The 20,073-nt window shown below is 57.9% G+C and overlaps 3 protein-coding genes across 3 annotated transcripts in view; 1 reads left to right on the plus strand and 2 right to left on the minus strand.

The window, feature by feature from the left end:
- The first annotated feature begins 2,845 nt into the window (after positions 1–2,845).
- Positions 2,846–7,520, plus strand: C6H1orf210 (chromosome 6 C1orf210 homolog). Its single transcript, XM_075424716.1, has 4 exons — positions 2,846–3,107; positions 4,897–5,404; positions 6,071–6,220; positions 6,705–7,520. The coding sequence occupies exons 1-4, from the start codon at positions 3,021–3,023 to the stop codon at positions 7,067–7,069; spliced, it is 1,110 nt and encodes a 369-aa protein (XP_075280831.1). The 5' UTR covers positions 2,846–3,020; the 3' UTR covers positions 7,070–7,520.
- Positions 7,521–10,305: 2,785 nt separating this feature from the next.
- TMEM125 (transmembrane protein 125) lies at positions 10,306–13,474 on the minus strand. The gene is made up of 2 exons (XM_075424059.1): positions 13,335–13,474; positions 10,306–13,167 (listed from the first exon to the last, which is right to left on the minus strand). The coding sequence occupies exon 2, from the start codon at positions 12,853–12,855 to the stop codon at positions 12,193–12,195; it is 663 nt and encodes a 220-aa protein (XP_075280174.1). The 5' UTR covers positions 12,856–13,167; positions 13,335–13,474; the 3' UTR covers positions 10,306–12,192.
- A 6,000-nt stretch (positions 13,475–19,474) lies between these two features.
- The window catches only part of CFAP57 (cilia and flagella associated protein 57), a 29,792-nt gene continuing 29,193 nt past the window's right edge, over positions 19,475–20,073 (minus strand). Inside the window, exon 23 of the transcript XR_012764393.1 lies at positions 19,475–19,545. The gene's annotated coding sequence lies outside the window, so the exon portion shown is untranslated. The remainder of the gene's footprint in view (positions 19,546–20,073) is intronic.

Below are 20,073 nucleotides of genomic sequence, written 5' to 3' on the forward strand. Positions count from 1 at the left end.
GGGTGGCCACTGCCGGGGACAAAACCCGCCACATTGCAGTAAACATGTCTGGGAGGAGGCGGAGAGCAGCAGAAAGCCTGGCTTCCCCAGCACCAGCACAGGCACCGGCACGGGCATGGCACAGCATGGCACGGCACGGCACAGCCCCGCTGTCCCCCCGGACCCAGGGGGTCCCACACCCAGCCCTCCTGTGAGGCTGCCCCAGCCTCTGGTGGGGTCCGGGCTCTTTGCCTGGGAAATGAAAGGCATTCCCCAGGAAACCACCATCAGCTTCACTCGCCAAACCTCACACTGCTTCACAAATCAAACTGTTCCCACGTGAAAGCCGGGGCTGCCGGGGAGCGAGCCTCATGTTTTGGTGTGTCCCGAGGCCATGCCGTATCCGGCCAAAAATCTAAAGCACACATGGAGAGGAAGGGGAAATCCATTCATCGCTTCCGACTATTTACAGCGTGCTCCGAGGCTGCGCAGTGCCCACGGCATGCCGAGGGAAGGATGGCAGCAGGCAGGGCCTCCCCCAGAGCAGTCACCCGGCCACCCCCCGACAGGAGGGATGGGCAGGGTCTGAAAAAGGTGGGTGCCAGAAGCAGCTGCCTCCATTTGTCTGGAAGACTAAGCATGGTGCTTTGCCATGGGCTGTACATAGGCGAGGAGCTCTGTTTCTGGGACACCCCTGGGGCACCTGAGGCACAACCATAACCGTAAGCGCGAGTCCATCCCGCAGCAGGATGTGCAGGGGCTGGGCAGCCGGGGCTGCTCCCTCCCGCCGTCGGTGCCCTCCTGGGGAACCCCACATCCCCATTTGCCTGGCCAACCCCAAGCTCATTTGCAATCACATTGGGCCAGGGACTCCTCCGCGCACTCAGTACAGCCGTGGAAAGGGGACAGATACACAAATAGATAAATAAATGGCTTCTTCCCCTCGTTCACTGGCTGTAGAGGCTGGTCACTCTCAGAACCATAACTGCCATCGTGCCACTGCATGCTTACACGTGCTGCACCCAGGGAAGAAACTCGTTCTGTGCGCCCCTGGCAGCACACAGAGCTGCGAGTTATGATGCACGCTGTGAAATAAACGTCCTCCGATGTGAGGATCCGCTTGAGGACAGGATTATTTACACAGAACAAACACGCTTTGCAACCGCAGGCCCTGCAGTGTGCTCCTCCAGGGAGCACAGCATGGCTCCTCGTACTGCCCGAGGAGAACCACGGCATTGCTTTGCTCTTTTGGGGAATCGAGCCGTCTGGGGTCAGTTCTCCACACCAGGTGATGCCCAGGAGATCTCAGGGATCTGCTGAGGGATCTGACTCAAGCTGATTTGTCCTCTTTTATTTTTTCTAGGAACACCTGGATGAGAGGTGTCTTATCTGTGCAGATCCCTTGGGTTGGAGGTGGGGTAGGAAACCTCTCTGGGAGGTTTTGTGGGGAGACCCAGCTGGGACTCTACAGCTCCCATCTAACCTTACATATCTCCAGAGGAGGAACCAGGGAGCTGGGTGCAGCTGGGTGCAGCCGAGCCCAGCCAAAGCAGCTCGCCACGCTTGCTCTCCTGTAATACGGAAAGCTCCGGCTGCCCGACCCACAGCACACTGAAAGCACCTGAATTTCTGCTGAATTCACAGACTTCAACTTTTCTGCTGAATCACGATAGGCTAAAAAAAAAAGAGAGACAAAAATACCCCTTTTTGTTATCATTTGCACATTCTAATGCACGGCACCACGTGCCAGAAACCATAATGCACCAATACATTTCCTGATAGGAAACGCAAACGCCCCGCGAATCCACCGATGGGCTGGGCTGCCTCAGCAACATTTTTTTAACCTTGTCTTCTGGCTGTTTGTTTTGTTTTACGTTCATGGCCGGTCCCGGGGAGGCCCTGCAAGGTTAGGGGCTGCTGCTGCCAGGTGTAAGAGCAGCCCAGGAGCGGGGTGGCCGAGCATCCCCAGCCCACCCAGGCGCATCGGCAGGGCAGCTGGGGAGCAGGCAGCTGCCTGGCTGTACTGGTGTTCACTGTACACTCACAGGGTCACCGGTGGGCTGCTGGGAAGCCCCTTCCCTGACGAGCAGGTGGGATGCGTGGCTGTGGAGGAGCCCCCTGGCAGCTGGGGGAAGAGGGGCCACACCGTCCCGGCTGCTGCTGGGATGGAAACTGCAGAGCCATAACACTGCTGGCAGGCAGCTTCAGGCTCCTGAGTGGGAACGGGCAGCAGGGAGTGGGGAGGAGAGCTCGGGCTCCCTTCTGCTGCAGCGTCAAAGCCGGGAGCGAGTGCTGCCAGCACCTCCCCTGCCCAGGCTATGGCCCACAAAATGCTGCTTTGATGCGTTTCCCCAGACTTCCACTGCCTACACGGCAGGGCTGGCAGGGAGCTCCGCTGACGAGCGGCAGGTCTGTGCGAGGGGTGCTGGAGGCGGCGGGCACCCCCACCCTCTGGGGCCTTCAGAGGAGCCCTGGGTGCTGCTCGGGGAAGTCACGTTTTTATTAGCGACTCCCCGACGCCGGAACGCCAACACCGCCGAGCCGCTGCCGGGCCCAGGGACCTGCCCGTTAGCTGCGTGTTTTCACCCCTTCCCGCCCTGATCCCACCCAGACCTTTATTTTCCCATGGGAAGCATTCCCGCCGCCTCAGCCCCAGCTGCTGCAGCCGAGGCCCCGGGCGCGTGGCGCTGGGGCGCAGCCGCCGCGGGGATGCCCCCTCCTCCCCTGCCCCTGGCACCCCGCACTCGCCGGGCAGGCGCTGCCGGTGCCCGATGCCCTGCGGTGGGAGGCGGTGGGCGGGAGGCGGCGGGGCGTGGCCGTTAATGTGTAACCGCCGCCGCCGCCACCTTTCACCCGCGCACGGCCCGGGAGGGCGCGAGGCCGCGGTGGTGGCGCTCGGTGGGGCTGTGAGGCCGGGGCGCAGGGGCTCGGCGCGGCCCTGCGGCTGCGGCCACACCTCACCCGGCGTGGCCGGCTCCGCCAGCTTCCCGGCTTTCTCTGCCGGAGAGTTGATTTTCTGCCCGGCGGTTTCCTGGAGCCCAATGGCTGCCGCCTGCCTGCTCATGGTGTGCGGCCTCCTCTGCGCCTGGTCGGTGGGGACAGCACAGCCCTGCAGCCTCAACCGCCAGGTAGGGGGGCCGAGGGGTCTCCGGCGTGGGGGGTGGGCAGGGGCACCCCGCTCCCGGTGCTGCCGACCCGGGCGACGATGCGCAGTGAACCCATGGGAGCGAGCGGGGTTGGGGGGGGAGATGTGCTGTGCCGGTGGCCACCGGCCGCGGGTCTGGCCCACCCGTGCCTGGAGCCCGGCTGCCCGGCTGCCATCCCCACCACAGCCCTGCTTCCCGCCTCCGGCTCCGCACACCGCATGCCCAGCCCGTTTGCCACAGCACGACGGGGCTGGCAAAGCCTTGTATGAGCTGTGCGGTTCTGACTCAGGGGAGTCTGTTGGTGCTGCCCTAACACAGCTGCCCGTAAGGGGTGGATGGCGAGCAGCAGCGAGGCATGTCCCTGAGGGGCTCCCAGCCCCTCACTGCCTGCTCCGGTGCGCGGTGATGCAGTGACCGGAGCCAGGGTCAGAACAGCCGTGGGGTCAGGATCCCTGAGCACCTGGTGAGGAGCGGGAAATACAACTGACCCATTCCCCTGGGACAGAGCTGGGGAGGTGGCAGGGAAAGTGGCTGTCGCAGGCGGACGGCATGGGGCCGTGCTGCCCGTTGAGCTCTCAGATCCTCCCTCAAAATGTTTGTACTGTTTTCCTCAGCCTCCCTGCACCCAGCCCTGTTCGAGCTTGAGACAGGACCTGTGCGGTGCCCCCGTGGTTCGGCCCCGTTATAGCCCGGTCCTCAGCAGCCCAGGGTTGTATGTGCACGTCTGTTCCTCCAGTGAGCAGGGACGGCAGGGCCTGATAGGAGATGCAGGTGAACAGAAGGATGAAGGGAGAGGTGATCACACAAGAGACACAGACCTAGAAAGCTGGGACTACGGATGGCAACAAACTTCCAGCATGGCATCTCTGCCCGTGGGGCCCAAATGCGGCATGGAGCAGGAGCCCTTGCCTGCCCAGCCAAACTTAAATTGCTGACCTGCTCCCCAGCAGCTTCAGTTTGGGCTGCTGACCCTCTCCCACATAAAGCCTGGGCAGGAGTAACACATGCTGAGGGCTGGTCCCCAAAACCAGCTTGATTTTGGGTGCTTTGTTTTTCGGGGAAAAAAAATCCATCCGTGCGGGTTCATCGATCCATCCAGCATGCACTGCTGGCCTTTTGAGACAGCAAATGTCCCTGGTCTGTTTTGTTTACCAGCATAGCCACGGCCAGGCTGCACTGACCCACTGCCGCTCGCCGTGCATCCTCAGCAACATAAGGAGGGCTGGCGGCTTGGGGGCAACGTCCCGCGCAGGTCCTGGGGAGCAGCCCAAGGTTCTGCAGCCCGGCCGGTGGCCGCTGCCTGCCTGCCTGCCCTCGCAGCAGGCAGGGCTCTCACCCGGTTCCCTGCCTGGCTGGGAGGATGCCCTTGTGTCACGCTAGAGCTCCCCAGGGGCTGGAGGTGGGGGTCTGGGGGAGAAAGAGGAAGACCTTCTGCAAGCTGACGCCGTGTGATAACTGCCCTGTAAGGCAGGTGACAACCTGGTCCCTTTGCACGCACCCCATCTGTCTGGGTTTCCCCCCAGTTCTCCATGCTCGTCCTTTAGTCCCTCAGTCAGCTGCTCTCCGTCCTGGGCTGTCCAGCTCGTCTTTCTCTGTTTATCTTGGCCCACACCAAACTGGCAGCTTACGTGGTTTTTAAACAAATTTGTGTCTTTGCTGTTTTAAACTCTGCAAGGGTAATTAATTAAGACATTTGAACTTCTGGGGAGTCTTGGTCTAGAGATCCTCCCCAGCACAGACAGCCCATCTCAGACAGTGGCTTTTTTCCCAGGGATGGGCCGACTGCAACGGGAAGAGCCTCCTGCACGCTCCAAGTTCCCTTCCAAGCAACATCACCAGTTTGGACCTCTCCTTCAACTCCTTGGTCATGCCCCGTCACGGGACCCTCTTGATGCATTTCCCTTCCCTGCACTCCCTCAACCTCTCCAGCAATGCCCTGCTGGTGCTGAGCCCAGCAGTCTTCTCCAACCTCGGGGCACTGCACCTGCTGGACCTGAGCAGCTGCAGCATCGCCTACCTCCACAGAGACGCTTTCCAGGGCCTGGGGAGCTTGCACACACTGCTCCTGAGCAACAACAGTCTACAAGAGCTGGAGGTCCCTTTCTTCCTGCCGCTGAAGGCTCTTTTCCAGCTGGACCTCCAGCACAACGCGCTGGTGTCTGTGGATGCTGGGAGCCTGCAGGTGATGGAGGCAGTCCCGCAGGTCCGGCTGGAAGGGAACCCCTGGGTCTGTGACTGCACTGTGTACCCCCTGCGGCGGTGGCTACAGCGCAGGCAAGGTGAGCGAGCCGGGGCAGGTGGCAGGAGAGGTGTTGGACGGGAGGAACCCCGGGTGCAAGGGTCCCACTTGATCCTTTCCCTCCAACCCCTGGGCAGGGTCTGAGACAGCTCTCCAGGGACCTCTCCCACCCTCTTGTGGAACACAGAACAAAAACATGTCAGTTCCTCGCTTGCAGTTGCACATCATGCGAGAGATTTCCAGGAACAACAGAGAGGATAATTTAGCCACTCTTCTGGGAAAGGGGCTGCATGTACAGATCAGCCCCTAAATCCACCTTTATGTATCTATGTGGAGTGACCACATGTTCAAGAGCTGCTGAGCGCTCAGCAGCTCCTCCTATGGAGCAGGATCAGGCTCCAACCCTCTGAGATCAGCTCCCCGGTGAGAGCAGGCCTGCGACAGTGGGGTTTCTATCAGTATCCGTGAATTTAGTATTATCCATTTAAAAGGAGCCTCCTAATCATGGTCACATGCTTGTATGGTTCCTTGGTCTGGGAATTTTTTCTTTGTTTGTGCTTTTCAATGTGCTGAGGATGGTGAGGCTGGAGGGCAGAGCCAGGAGCACCTTGTGATGCTTCCCATCAACCCAGGAGCAAGCAGGGAGCATCTTCTCTGCACTGGGGAGGGGAAGTGTCCTGTCCCACCTCAGTCCATGTGTTCCCAGCTGTGCAGGTGACCTGCGCATCACCCCCGGGGCTGCGGGGCCGGGAGGTCGCAGCTCTGGATTCCCAGGACCTGGGCTGCCCCGTGAAGCAGCGGTTTCCCCGGGGGGCCAGCACAGCGCCGCAGATCACAGCAGTGACCCAAGGCAACAGTAAGTTTGGCAGCTACGGGGGACATCCATAAGGTCTAGCTCCCTCCTGCCGTCCGTCACTGCGGAGGGGACCGCAGGCGGAGACCCCCTGCTCTGCCCCACTGTCCCAGAGGCTCAGGCTGCCTGGCCGCTGTGGGTGCAGCGCTGGGTGGGGAGGGTGGTCTCCAGGGGTGGCTGGGCGCGGAGGGTGCCCACCACCTGGGGATGTTTGCTGGCTTTGCAACTGGAAATTCAGCAGATGCCGCAGAGCCAGCCAGAGCACAGACTCCCCGGTGATGGGCACCAGTGTCAGACAGCCATCCGGCAGTTCTCCCCGCAGTGGTTATGCACCCTTGGTAGCTAGTCCTCGGTGAAGAGCGTTCCTACTGCTCCTAACGAGAGCAATGCAGTGCTGGCTGCACATCGCAGGCGTGCACAGGGCTGGCTGCTGAGGTATGCCACTGGCTGATGCGGCGTGCCCTGATGTGCCTTTCCTGTGCCACAGCCACCACACCGCCCACAGGGAAGGGGGGAAGGAGCTGGCCATACCTGGTGGCCTTCCTGGTGGCAGCGATCAGCATCTCTATCTTGATTGCGCTGGCTGCCAAGTGCAAGCTCGTCCACAAGAACTTTGCCAGCTACCGCCATCGGCCGCTGCCTGAAACCAGCTCGACCGGGGGCAGCCCCATGGAGGACAGCAGCAGCTGGGACAGGGGCTCCTCAGGCCTGGAGGCCAGTGAGAGCCACTCCACGCCTGGTGCTGCCGACCTGCAAGTTGATGATGACGATGGCTTCATCGAGGACAACTACATCCAGCCAAGTGAGCAGCTGCCGGAGGGAGAGGAGCGGGAGCCTCACCTCTCCATCTGAGCCTGCAGCCCAGCCACCACCACTGCAGCCTCTCGCTGTTCCCCCCAGCTCCATCCTCTTCCTGCCCTTTCCCACCTTCCCTTGGCTTTTGGGCCCACGCAGCTGAGGGCAGGAGGAGAGGAGCAGAAAGGAGGGGGGCTGGGCTGGGAACGGTGATGGAGGCTGAAGGCAGCCGGCCCCACGGTGCCCCAGCATGACGCCAGCGGGTCTGCACCGGCACGGGGCCCCCAGACTCCCTGCTGCTCTCCCAGCGCTGCTCTGATGCTGAGATGAAGGAGACGGTGCCCGTTGCGCCCAGGCGTCCTGGTGGGGTGGGAAGAGGAGCCTGCCCCGGCGCTCCCCGCAGGGTCTCGGTGCCGGACCCAGCCCTGCTCTGTCTCCCAATGCGTTTTCACTCCAGGGTGTGATTAAAGCGTGATTTAACCCTGCCTCTGCCTAACATGGTTTGTTGGGGCTCTCCCAGTGGCGGTGCCGGGAGGAGACCCCCAGCCCCACCGCTGGGGTGTGGCTTTTTCCACATGTGCTTTCAAGGACCGTAAATACGTTCCTCGTTAACCGCGGCGGTGAGAGAACAGGTCTGTGGCACAACGAGTGCTCTTGTGCAAACAAACCTGTTACCTGATCTGGCGCAGGCAGCCCTGTGCACGTCTCTCCAGCCTTGCTTCCCGCTGTGTTGCTTCCCAGTTTTCTCTCTTCCCCCTCCAGCAAGACGTGCTGGAAAGGCACCTACCTTTCCCACGTCAGCTCGGCAGAGCTGAGCGAACTTGGCGGCGCCGGCTGCGGCGCCAGGCAGGCACGCGCGCTGGGGCGAGACAGCCCTGTCCCCCAGCACCCACTGCGGAGTCCCGGCTGTATCTCTAACCGCGGAGTTATACGAGCATTGTAATTTTTGCATTCCTGTCATCTTTGTGGTACGATAAACAGCATGAGACGTAGGTAACTCCATGTTGTTCCTGCTGTAGCACGTGGGTCACGCTGGAGTTAAAAGCAGGGAGCAGCAGCGGCGTTCACCCTTGGTAAGTGATTCACACGGCTGGAGCCCTTCGGCTGGGAAGATATCCCAGGGCGCAGCCCAGTCGTTACCACCCCTGACAGCCCGGGAACCTCTCCGTCATGCTCTGGAGCACGAAGCACCATCACTGGGATGGCATTTCCTGCAGCCCCGCCACATGGCTGATTCCCCCATCTCCTTCAAACCTCCATTTCCCTGTGAACTGCCTTTCTATTTCTCTACTCATTTGGCTATTTATAGAGCACAGTGTGTACAAAAGTAAATAATACATGTCAGAACATGTAAGCCAAAGGGGACGAGTGGCTCGGGCGTTGGATGTGTGATACCGGCCAGTGACGTAAAGCACCTTCCAGAGAGGGAACGTGTCCTTGGAAGCCAGGAGGAGGAAAACCTGCTGGCTTGTTTCAGTGGTCAGCCAGTTTTCGCTCTTAAATGCTGTATTTCCAAACTGAGCTTTACTTTTGTAGTCACTGCCTCATGTTTTGCCTTCTGGGCTCATCTTAACAGCTACCTGTGAAAACACCATATGTGCTGTAATTTTTGGAAGTTTCTAGTGCCTTTGAGGCAAGATAGGAGACTGAGGACTGGGAAAATGTATTTCAGTTGTCTTTTGGAAGGTATTTTCTGGGCTTTTTGACATGCTTTTCAGTCACATGAACTCATGCCAGATGCAGCATTATACTTCTGGTCTCAGTGATGTCTTAAAAGAGGAAAAAATAGGACTGCCCAGGCTCTTATATCCAGGATCTCTCTCACTCTTGTCCCTCAGTATCTGGCGGTGGGTGCTTGTTTGCTTTGACCCTGCTGGGAGGCCCACCTGTTTATTCTTTGACGGAGCAGAGGTGGCTGGTTTTTGGGTGTCCAGGGGGCTCCAGTCCCGTGGCAGCCCCTCTCCCCCCTCTCCAGGCAACTCCAGTGCAAGCGGGCAGGAGCCCAGCAGCTGGCGGTGGGGGAAATGCCTCTGGCATGCAGGGCTGGGAGCACAGGGGCATCAGCGCAGCAGCGGAGGAGCCTTCTCGAGGGGGTTCTCCCGGGAAGCTGTGGAGGGATGGCCGCTGAGGCTGCCGGATGGGACCAGTAGAAGGTATGCAGGCAGACTGGTTCCAGGCTCTTTGCAGGCAGCAGCTGCCGCCGCGAGGCTTAAGGCTTGGCCCTACCGCAGGGCGAAACAGCTTCTCTGTAAACAAACCACCCGGCACCGACATATTTGGGAGGCTTTGCGTGCTCCACGTGAGCATCTTTCAGGGGCAGGGAAAGGCCTTAGGTTGACAGAGTGGCGGGAAGGGGGACCGGCTGTGTCTAGGTCCTTGAGCAGAGGGAGATGCAGGTGCATCTGGAGGTGGGAGTCGCATATCAGGCAGTAAGTACCTGCTTTTGGGGGGCTGTGGGGGCATTGCCATGCTAGCTGATGAGCCGAAAGCACAGCTGCGGGAGGGACCCTGGGCTGCCATGATACCTACCTAGGGCTCAGGCTGAGCGCAGGGCAGCTCTGCACAGCCCTGCCACCTCCTGCGCCGCAGAGAGGCCTCACTCCAGCATCAGTCTTCAACACGGTCGATTTGTGTAGCACTTTATTATGTATTTCCACGCAGAACACAGGAACCGAGAAAGGAACAGACCAGCACTGCAGAGGTGAGCCAGTGACTGGGGCAGTGCAGGCTCCCGCCTGGGCAGCCGGACACCCAAACCACCAACCTCGGAGGCAGCCTGGTCCCAGCCGGTATCTCCTCAGGTTGCTGGCACAGCCCGTGAGCATCCTGTTCTGGCACAATTCATGGGCACTTGGGGCACACTTTGAAGGGGCTATGGAGGGGAAGATTCACATTGATATGCAGGCGGCGCGGAGCTGCGAGCTGGGCGCAGTCGCGATCTTCACAGAAATCCCCAGATGCGCAAAACAGCTGGTGTGCAGGCTGTCCACACCTGCGCGTTGGGGAGCTGGGAATCACCGCTAAAGCACTGATGCAGACAGAGACGGTGCAGCTTGGCATAACGGCACACACCCCGACACAAAGGTGCAGAGCAGCAGCGACAGCGACGATGCAAAACTGTCCAGCTCCAGCCTGTCCCTCCCTGCGCATGCACAGAGGTCCCTCCTGGACCTGAGGTGCAATGGCCCCGGAGGGAAGGACGGCTCTTTGCGTCGCAGAGGATTTAGCACAGAAGGACCTGAGCTTTGTAACACCCTCTTAACTCTCAGGCAGATTAAGGGAAGCGATACAGAGAGAGGAGGAAACAGTAGTTTAATAAAAGCTATAGATGATGTGAAAGCAGTAGAGGAGAATTTAGAAATAATGGAGATCCAGAAAAGGAAAGCCAGAATGATGTTCCCGTACTTTGGGGGAAATCATCCAAGGCTGCGGGGGAAAGGAAAGCCAGCAGGAGCAGGGCAGAGGCAGATGAATACAGAAGTGCCCTCACGCGACCTGAGTGCATTGGGGATGGTGTGGTCTGGAGCTGCGAAGGGATGAAGTCCTCATTGTCCAGTGTATGCCTGGAGGGGTTCACTCATGCCCAACTCCGAGCCTGTCTCCAGGTGTAACATGGACAGCGATTCATGCTGTCACGGAGGGAATGTGTTATCGCCTTCTTCCAAATAAATTTGTTACCAGACACCAAGAAAGAATAGCTCAGTCTTCTTCCATTACAAAGGGAATTTAGCAAATAATGAGCAAGAATAACAGAGCAGCTCAGGTAAGGGGGAGATGGGAGCAGACAGGAAGATGAAGAGAAGGTTGCACAGGAGCAGCTTTGCTAGGAGGTTAGGACCTGTGTCTGTGGAAAGGGCACGTAAATGGTCCGTGGGTCTATGGAGGAAGTTTAAACATTGACAGGTAAATTAGCCTCAAGTCACAGGAAAAGCTCCCCAGGGTGAGCTGTTAGTCTGCCTCTGGGAAAGGCACCTCGATGACAGACACCTTGTAGAGATAAAACACACTAAAAAAGCTCCAGGTAAGGCCCAAGCAGTAGCAGAACTTTTCTGCCCCGCAGCAGCACCTGGGAGACAGAAACAGCGTGGGAGCAGGCTGCAGCGGTCCCACGGCAGCAGAGGAGTCTCTGCTCGGAGGGCAACAGCACTCACCCCTCGTGCTGCCCTTGCAGGGCTGCAGACCCGGCCCCGGGATCCGGGTGTCCCATCACCACCCCCCGCGACGGCACCTTGCTGCGTGTGGCTCGCGCAGCTGGAGCACGCTGGCGTGGTGACAGAGCCCTGACAGCCCAGCACTGAGAACTCGTCAGGGCCCTGACACCACCACCCTTTGATCGCCCCTGTGATACACCACAGAAGACGGTGGGCTGCAGGACGCTGATGTTGGAACAGATCCTGGCATTGCAGGTACAAACGGCATTTCACATGAGGACCAGCCGTGCCAGGGCTCTGCACACAGAATGCCACGCAAATCCCACGCTCGCTGTCACAGTCACACGGGTGCTTTCTCGGGAGCAGCCCCTGCAGCCGCACCTCGCCCCAAGCTCCCTCCGTTTGCGCTGCGCGTCTGCGGACGTGCAGAATATTTCCCACCGTTCGTCAGCTGCTGGGGGCTCTGCTTCTCTCAGGGGTCCCGCAGCCTGGCAGGGAGGGGACGCACGACACAGGGCATCGCAGCACGCTTGGCGTGTGCCCACCTTCACGGGCGCAGGGGCACGAAGCGCTGGCGCCAGCTGAGAGAGGGGTCTGAGCTGGCAGCTCTGCAGAGCGCGGGGTGGTTTTACACCCTCCGCAGCCGCAGCCTCTCCTGCCAGGAAAGCGCACGACACAGCCCCGGGAGCTGCAGGAACCAAGGAAGCACCCAGGTCCCCAGGGTAGAGGACAGGCTCACCTTAACGCTGTGACAGGGGTCATGGCCGGGCAGGCAGCAGCTGTCGCAGGAGGCTTTGTGGAGATAAAACACCAACCAGGCCATCGCCGTGCTCCTAACACGCCAGGTCACAGAGCCCGACCAGGCACCCCAAGTCCCTGCCGTGCCATCAGCCTGGGGCAGAGCAAACGCCAGTCATCTCCAAAAGAAGTGCAAGGCACACCGCGACGCTCGCCCTTCCTCAGGGAAAGGCCGGCACAAGCCCAGCTGATGGGTCGTATCCAGTGAGGCTCACGCAGCGGTGTCCTGGGTCAGATGAGGTTGGCCATGCTGGAGGTGGGAGGAAGCCGCCTGTTCACAGCGAGGCGGCCGGAGATGGTGAAGACGCGGATCTCACCGGTCTCCAGGCTCCGAGGAGCGGCCTGGCGGCAGGAGGTGCAGAGCAGGTAGAGCAGCAGGCAGAGGAGGATGGCGCTGCCAGCAGTCAGGAGGACAACGCCGCTGGTGAACATGCTGGCCAGCGGCCGTGCAGGGCTGAGCTGCATGGTCGTGGTGGAGAGGATGGTGAGCACAACCCCGCAGACCACCAGCACCAGGGAGCTGAGCAGCAGCACCAGGCAGTCCGAGAAGCCTCCGCTCTTCAGGAGCTCGATCTGATCCCGGCTGCGGATGCAGTTCATGTCCTGGATTGCAGAGCTCAGCAGCTGCTTCAGCAGCACGAGCAGGGCCAGGAGGCAGAGCGTGGTGCCCACGGCCAGCCTCCACTCCCCAGACCGGCTGCTGGTGCTGTACAGCAGGATGATGCCCCCGATCCCGCACGCCAGGATGAGCACCACAGCCATCCCGTAGCACAGGATGGACTTTTTGGGGTCCTGGAACCACCAGAGCTCCACATGCTCCTCCAAGATGTTCCTCTGGATGTGGTCTGCATCTGCAGGGGTGCGGGGGCTGCTCAGCTCTTCCAGCTCTGGCATGGTGGGCGGTTGGGTGGGGAGGACAAGGTGGGGTGGTTGCACAGATGAATCTACACCCTTACAGCGAAACGGAGGGTCAAGGCAGCAGCGGTTGTGAAGGCAGCTGCATTTCTCAAGCGGGGACTCCTCTGTCTCATTCTCTGGAGCCCAGTGGAGCTCCCTTCTGCAGCAGTGCCACCAGGAGAGCTATGGTCCATGTGTTGGGGCTGAGCCCACCCCCCAGGCAGGGCTGCAGGACGTGGTAGAGCATCCCCGGAGCAGCACCATAAGGGAACAACCAGGTCTGTGTCCTTCCTTTCCTGTGTCTTTCATCTGAAAGAGGCAACAAGAAAAGATATCATTAAACAGAGACCCTGCTCCCCTGCATCAGACAATCCCCTGCCAAACCCTGGGCCTTGGTTGCTCCAGGCTGGCCTGCAGACCCTTCCCTGCCTCCCTCACAGAAGCCCCTCGCATTGGAGCACGGATCAGCCACGCACATCTTCCTGGGAGTCCTCCACGCACTGCGGGGGGACCTCAGCCCGCCCCGAGGGTCAGTCTCCCGCCTCCCCAGCCCCGCATGCCCCACTCTGAGCTACTGGCACATCGCTGCCCGCGGGACTCTGCCTGCAGCTGGTGCTGGCAGCAGGGCAGGGTCGGAGCAGAGGCAGGTCCCTCCTGGGATAAAGCCCCATTCACAGCTCCGACTCCACATGCTCCCTCATCAGCATCAGCCTCTTGTCACCAACTGGCTCTGCTGCCCAGAACGACAACGACAGCGGGAGGTGGGGGTCAGGACCGGGGCTTAACCCTTCCAGTCCAGTCACTGGAAGAGAGAGAGCTGCCCCTGCTGCATTTTCTCAGCCCTGGCCCTGCCCCTGCACCACCACTGGTTCCCTCTCCCAAGTTCCCTACAGAATTGTGGTGGTTACCTCTCTCGTGGTCTCAGCCCTTCCCTGGAAAGAGCCCCCAAACACCTGGGACCTGGCACCCTGCAATTTTGCTCTCTTCTCTGCTCCTCCTGGTCCCTGAAGCCCTTCACCCCCCGAGGGGAGCAGGGGCAGGGCAGCGGTGGCTGCAGGGTGGAGGCAGGCTCCGTGGTGCTGCGCATAGCTGGGCTCCCCTCGGCACAGCGCCTTGTCTCAACCCCCAGCCTGACTTCCCAAGCTCATCACCTCCCCGGTGCCCCGGTCCCCCTCAGAGCTGCTCTGGGTACACTTTTACACCAAGAGTGGAAACCACTTGCATTTCTCTCACATAACCTCCCGCACTGGCATGTGAGTGCTCCAGCTGGTCCCACAGCCCCAGAGGCTCCCTCCAGCACAGCCAGTACCCAAAGCAAGACGAGGCACTGGGGAGGATGGCGCAGGAGCATCTCAGGTACAGCCGAACCCTTGAGACACGGGGCAGACCCTGGAGATCCCTGAAGTGCCTCCTCGGTCACTTCCCTGTCAGGACGATGCACCCTCAGCCATCACGGGCACCCACACACAAACTGCTCAGGGTCCCACAGGAGCCGTGGTGGGGACAGGAATGGATGCCAATCCCCTGTGCCAGAACTGTGTCACTTCTCCCGGGCCAGGGGACGGCCGCGCAGCACCCTGCCTGCTGGAAACGTCTCTCCAGGAGCCCGTCAGCCCACGCCAGCCACAGTCCGCTTGTCTCCGTGCCCTGCGCTGCATGGCGCAGGGACTCTGGGCTCATTACGGATGGGTGGGGACAACTTGTGACCTCCACGCATGGCAGCTCCGCACACACCAGGGATCTTTGCTCCCACAGCTCTCCCTGTCCTCAGTCTCCGCAGCCTGCATGCTCTTACGGCAACGGCTTTGGTACCAGCAAACGTCTCAAAATCCCCCTCCATCAGGGACGAGCCAGTGTGGGGTGGGGGGAGAGGGAGGACAGCAGTGTGGGGGTGCCTGAACCAGACACTGCCTGACAGTGTCAGGCCAAGCTCCTCCCGAGTCGCTCCCCGGCTGCGATGGAGCATGAGGTCACTCTGGACGTGGCTCCAGGCGCGCTGCCAGCTGGCAGCATGTGTCCAGGAAGCCTGCAGTCACCGCGGGCCTGGGCCCGGGACCCATCGTGCCGAGCAGCTGGGTGCTGCGCCGCTCCCCTGGTGCTTGCATAGCCGGGGCAGGGAGCGGGCACGCAGGAACCCATGCTCCGGAGGGTACGCTTGGCTTGGAGGCCCGGGGGAGATCTGCAGGTCCTGGCTAGAGCCAGAACAATCAGAAAGCATCAATTAGAGAGAAAAAAAATCTGTGGTTGAGTATGCTGATTTGTGCCTTCTGGGACCCACTTTGATTTTGCATGAGACAGCAGATACCTTGAGCTGTCCGCATGTGCCTGGGACATGGGTCCCGGAGAAGGTGAGGATGTAACAGGGCACTTTGAAACTAGAGGGGTGAGAAGACGTTGAGCTTGGAGACATTTCCCCAGTCTATGCAAACCAGCTCAGTGCTAAAGCACTACTTCCTCCTGCCTTTCCTTCTCCAAGCACAGAGGTGCCTTATCTCCTCCTTACCAGCAAACGGGTGAGTCTAGTAGATAGCGGGTTTGTAGATTAGATTGAAATTTTGGACTAAGAAAACATAAAGCTTGGAGAAGTGCAAAGTCTGTGGCCTTCTGCTGCTTGACCGAAGTTGTGCAAGCAAGTTGTGAGTCAAAGAGTAAGCAAAAAAAACCCCACAACAGCACAAACCACAATGAGGGAAAACACCACCTAAAATCAAGCGACAGTACTGCATTCTCACATTGCTTTTTAAAATTTAACCATTTTAATTTGCTCAGAAGAAAGTCAGGGAGTAAGATAAAACATCTGTCTGCAGAACAAAATAAGCTGTAACCTCTACGGGCATGCATTTCCTGGTGTTATATTAACTTATATTAAACAAATTATTTGGAGAGGCAAAGACTTCCACTGAAGTGTGCCTCCATGGTTTCTTGCGTCTGTTTGAAAATGTTCTGGGAATATAATCTTTTGCTCTATAAGCATCCACACTTGCTTGGGCTTCTCTAAGCTGCAAGGGTTTGTGCTGCTAGTGACAGTGTTTTTACTCTTAGTATCACAGAATAATTCAGGTGGGATGGGACCTTACGAAGTCACCCGGTCCAACCATCTGCTTAAAGCAGAGTCAACCTCAAAGTCAGACTGAGTAGCTCAGGGCCCCATCCACTCAGGTGCTGGATACTGCCAAGGATGAAGGATCCACCACCCCTCTGGGATCATTCCAGTGTTTAATGATCCCCACCATGAATAAATTTTTCCTTAAATCTAACTACAGTTTCCCATTCCTCAGCATGGGTGCGTTGCCTCGCATCCTCTTAAGAAAAATCTGACTGTCTTTATATGTCAAACCAAAGCAGCACTATGCTGGGCTGTCACCCTCCACTGCTTGGAGAAGGGATGAAACTAGATCTCACAGCAACTTTGCTAATCTGGTTTCTTGGCATTATCATAGAATCATAGAATCATTTGGGTTGGAAGTGACCTTAAAGACCATCCAGTTCCAACCCCCCTGCCATGGGCAGGGACACTTTCAACTAGACCAGGTTGCTCAAAGCCCTGTCCAACCTGGCCTTGAACACTGCCAGGGAGGGGGCACCCACAGCTTCTCTGGGCAACCTGTGCCAGGGCCTCACCAGCCTCAGAGTGAAGAATTTCTTTCTTATATCTAATCTAAATCTGCCCTCTTTCAGTTTGAAGCCATTACCCCTTGTCCTATCACTCCATGCCCTTGTAAAAAGTCCCTCTCCAGCTCTCTTGTAGGCCCCTTCAGGTACTGAAAGGCTGCTATTAGGTCTCGCCGGAGCCTGCTCTTCTCCAGACTGAACAATCTCAACTCTGTCAGCCTTTCCTCATAGGAATTATGCAGCACATCAGTTTGCCCAGATCAGATCAAGAGAAATGAAGGGATGTGGATCCCTGCTCTGTCATGAGGGAGAAGGACAGTGTTGTGGGTTTGTGTGGCAAGGTTTTGGTAGCAGGGGGCTACAAGAGGGGTGGCTTCTGTGAGAAGCTACAAGAAGCTTCCCCCATGTCTAACAGAGCCAATGCCAGCTGGCTCTAAGATGGACCCGCTGCTGCCCAAGGCCAAGCCAATCAGCGACAGTGGTAGCACCTCTGTGATAACATCTTTAAGAAGGGGAAAAACTTGCTGTGGGGCAGCAGTCGAGAAAGAGGAGTGAGAGTATGTGAGAGAAAGAACCCTGCAGACACCAAGGTCAGTGAAGAAGGAGGGGAGGAGGTGCTCCAGGCACCAGAGTAGAGATTTTCCCCTGCAGCCTGTGACGAAGACCACGGTGAGGCAGGCTGTCCACAGCAGTTGCTCCTTCTGTAGCTCTTCTTTGGGCTGCTTGGTCTCGCTGGTCTAGGACTGACCATAGCACAGACCCTCTAGGAGCTTAAGCCAGTTAGCCCATCAGATCAAACAGTTTGATAACATGTATCACAGGCCATGAATCCCTACCATTTACTTACTGCTGAGCCTGGTACCTTCAGTGCTCCCATCTTTGTATGCAAGAGAAAAAGAAAACAAGGACCAGCCCAGCTGCACAATGCTTTCTGACTGAAAGTTGCATTTCAGGAAAAAATTGTCAGGCTGTCCTTCCCCACTGCTGGCTGGCAGCTGGGAAGGAAGAACAGGAAAGCACTGGGAATGCAGGAAAACAAAAATGTTCATGTTTTTCCTTTTTCAGGTTGGTTTTGGGTTTTTTTCCTACACTGACAACATTTAACTGGGAATTGAGGGTCATTGTCAACTGGTTTCTGGCCACTCCTGGCTGCAGGTGTGAGAGACGCACCCCTGCTGACTGCCTAGGAATGGAATATGCATTTATTTATTTACTTACAGACTTTTTATGTCTGACTGTCTGATATCTGACAGATAGGCTGTGGACTGTATGTTCATTAATGCTTTAATTTCAGAGCCACATACCACCCAGCTGTTGAAATATTCCCCACTTGCCTCCTCTCTCCAAACCCAGGGTATGCCTTGAGACACTGCTTACCCACAGCGTACAGGAGGGGAGGCCTGGGGGTGGGACAGGCTCCTGCAGCACTTCCAGCCTCGGAAGGGTTTTGTGCAGCTATGTGGAATTTGTGAGCATCATGGAGACCAGGAGAGTCCAGCAAGATTTGCTGTAAAATAGCAATACACAAAATGATTTGCATGAGCAATCTAGATGAGAGCCAACAGAGCCTCACAATCCCAAACAGATACAAGCTGTTTCCTTCCTCTGCTTCTTCTGTCCATCACAGTTTATTTGCTTCTTGGCCAGGTGCCTGAATTGCTGTAGGTCCCTTTCAACTGAAATAGTCTATTCTGTCTATTCTGTTCTATTCTATTTCAGTTGGAAGGGACCTACAATGAACATCTAGTCCAACTCAGGGCTGACCAAGTTACAGCGTGTTTTCAAGGGCATTGTCCAAATGCCTCTTAAATACTGACAGGCTTGAGGCTTCGGCCACCTCTCTAGGAAGCCTGTTCCAGTGTTTAACCACCCCCTTGGTAAAGAAATGCTTCCTAAGCATGTTCTATTCTATTCTATTCTATTCTATTCTATTCTATTCTATTCTATTCTATTCTATTCTATTCTATTCTATTCTATTCTATTCTATTCTATTCTATTCTATTCTATTCTATTCTAACTCTTAGTAGGCTCAAAGAGAATGAAGCTCCTATATCTTGCTTTATGCCTGAATTACTGCCAATACACAAAGCAGAAGCTCTGCAGGTCGTAGTGCTCAAGGCCTGTCTGTGCCCTGGGAGCAGGGACGCTGCTGCCCTGGGACGTCTGAGAAGGTCCCCTCTCTCCTCCTGAGAACTCAGGAGTGGGCACAGATGAACCCAAGGGGAACAGGAATAATGGAGCTTTTATGTGGCATCGGTCTGTCTCACCCAAAATCCTAGCAAGACATCTACACTCCTTGGCTGCTACATCAACCATGAATTCCCAGTGCCTCTCTGTTCCGTGACTGCTCAAAATCTGGGCAAATCTACGCTGTCTAATCTGTATCTCTCCACCATCTTTACCCTGCCAGAGGGATAACGCTTTCCCAGAAGGGAGCATCTGTCCCACCAGTGCTTCTGCCACCTGACATCACTCGGGAAGCCCTGGAGAAGCCCAGGGTGATGGTGGACTGTCCCTGCCATTCACCAAGTCTAGGGGCTCTGGGAGTAAGGACGGTGGAGGGCTTGTAGTAACCAGGTCACCATGCAGCTGCTTTTTACAGAGATCTAGATAGCTTTGGCACGCTCCATTATAAGATTTCATGTCCCCTTCCCCTCTGTATGCGTAAGAGGCATCCATCACCCTGACCCCACAGAGCCTGTCCTGATGCATCTCTGCCGAGGGAGGCCTGGGAGTCCCGAAGGGACGAGAAACTCCCCAGCCTTACGTGTCGAGAGGAAACAGGATGGCACAAGGAAGAAATGATGCAGTGGCAAGAGGCAGGGTCTCTTAAGAAGCACGTCTGAAGCAGCCCCCCAGCCTGCCAGCAGCTACCGATGAAGCACGGCCCTTCGCGCGCACGCAGGGCTCCCGGGGCGGAGGGCTCACTCACCTGCAGCAGCCAAAGCACACTCGCCGCAGCCCAGCGCTCCTCCCTGCTCCCGGCTGGCAGCAGTGGGTTCTCCTGGCTTTCCTTCCACTGGATCGAGCTAAGGGAGCTCACGGGGAAAATCTCTTCCCTTCCTCTGGCAACGCCTGCCAAGACAAGGTGCTCCTGTCGGCTGTCGCTGCTGGTGCGGCGCGGGCAGCAGCGACGCTGGGCTTCGAGCCCTGGCCTCTCGCCGGGGCAGGTGCATTCCCCAGCAGGGTGGCGTCTCAGTAAACCTGCTGCTGGCCTTGGAGAGGCTCCAGAGCCGCTGCGCAGGCATCACCCCTCCCTCCCTCCTTCCCTCCTCCCTCCGTCCCCGGGCAGAACCCGGCTGCGCACCCGTCCTGGACGGTGGCTCGTCTCCTCCCGGCGGGAGGTGAAGGGGTGCCGGAGCCAGGGAGCAGCTCCCAGGCAGCAGGTGAGAGGAAGCCTGCAGCCAGGTTGGCAGCGGTGGGGAAGATTTGACACATTCAGCAAGTATTTGGCATTATGTGGTATTAAATAAAGTAGCTCCTGCGCTACTCTATAGGCTAGGGCCATCTGGTCGCATCAGGACTGGTTCTTTGTGGGGCATTAGTCCAGGCAGGCACTTCAGTCAGGCAAGATGTCATTGCGGTGCCACGTCCCCATCACCA

This window comes from Opisthocomus hoazin, chromosome 6 (genome assembly GCF_030867145.1).
Source record: "Opisthocomus hoazin isolate bOpiHoa1 chromosome 6, bOpiHoa1.hap1, whole genome shotgun sequence".
In the NCBI taxonomy this organism is placed as follows: Eukaryota; Metazoa; Chordata; class Aves; order Opisthocomiformes; family Opisthocomidae; genus Opisthocomus; species Opisthocomus hoazin.

Excerpts from the sequence above, each read along its gene's own strand:
- C6H1orf210 (XM_075424716.1), top strand. The coding sequence starts at position 3,021 with ATGGCTGCCGCCTGCCTGCTCATGGTGTGCGGCCTCCTCTGCGCCTGG. Across the intron at positions 3,108-4,896 it reads CCTGCAGCCTCAACCGCCAG|GGATGGGCCGACTGCAACGG; the intron begins GTAGGGGGGCCG and ends CTTTTTTCCCAG. Across the intron at positions 5,405-6,070 it reads GTGGCTACAGCGCAGGCAAG|CTGTGCAGGTGACCTGCGCA; the intron begins GTGAGCGAGCCG and ends ATGTGTTCCCAG.
- TMEM125 (XM_075424059.1), bottom strand. The coding sequence starts at position 12,855 with ATGCCAGAGCTGGAAGAGCTGAGCAGCCCCCGCACCCCTGCAGATGCA.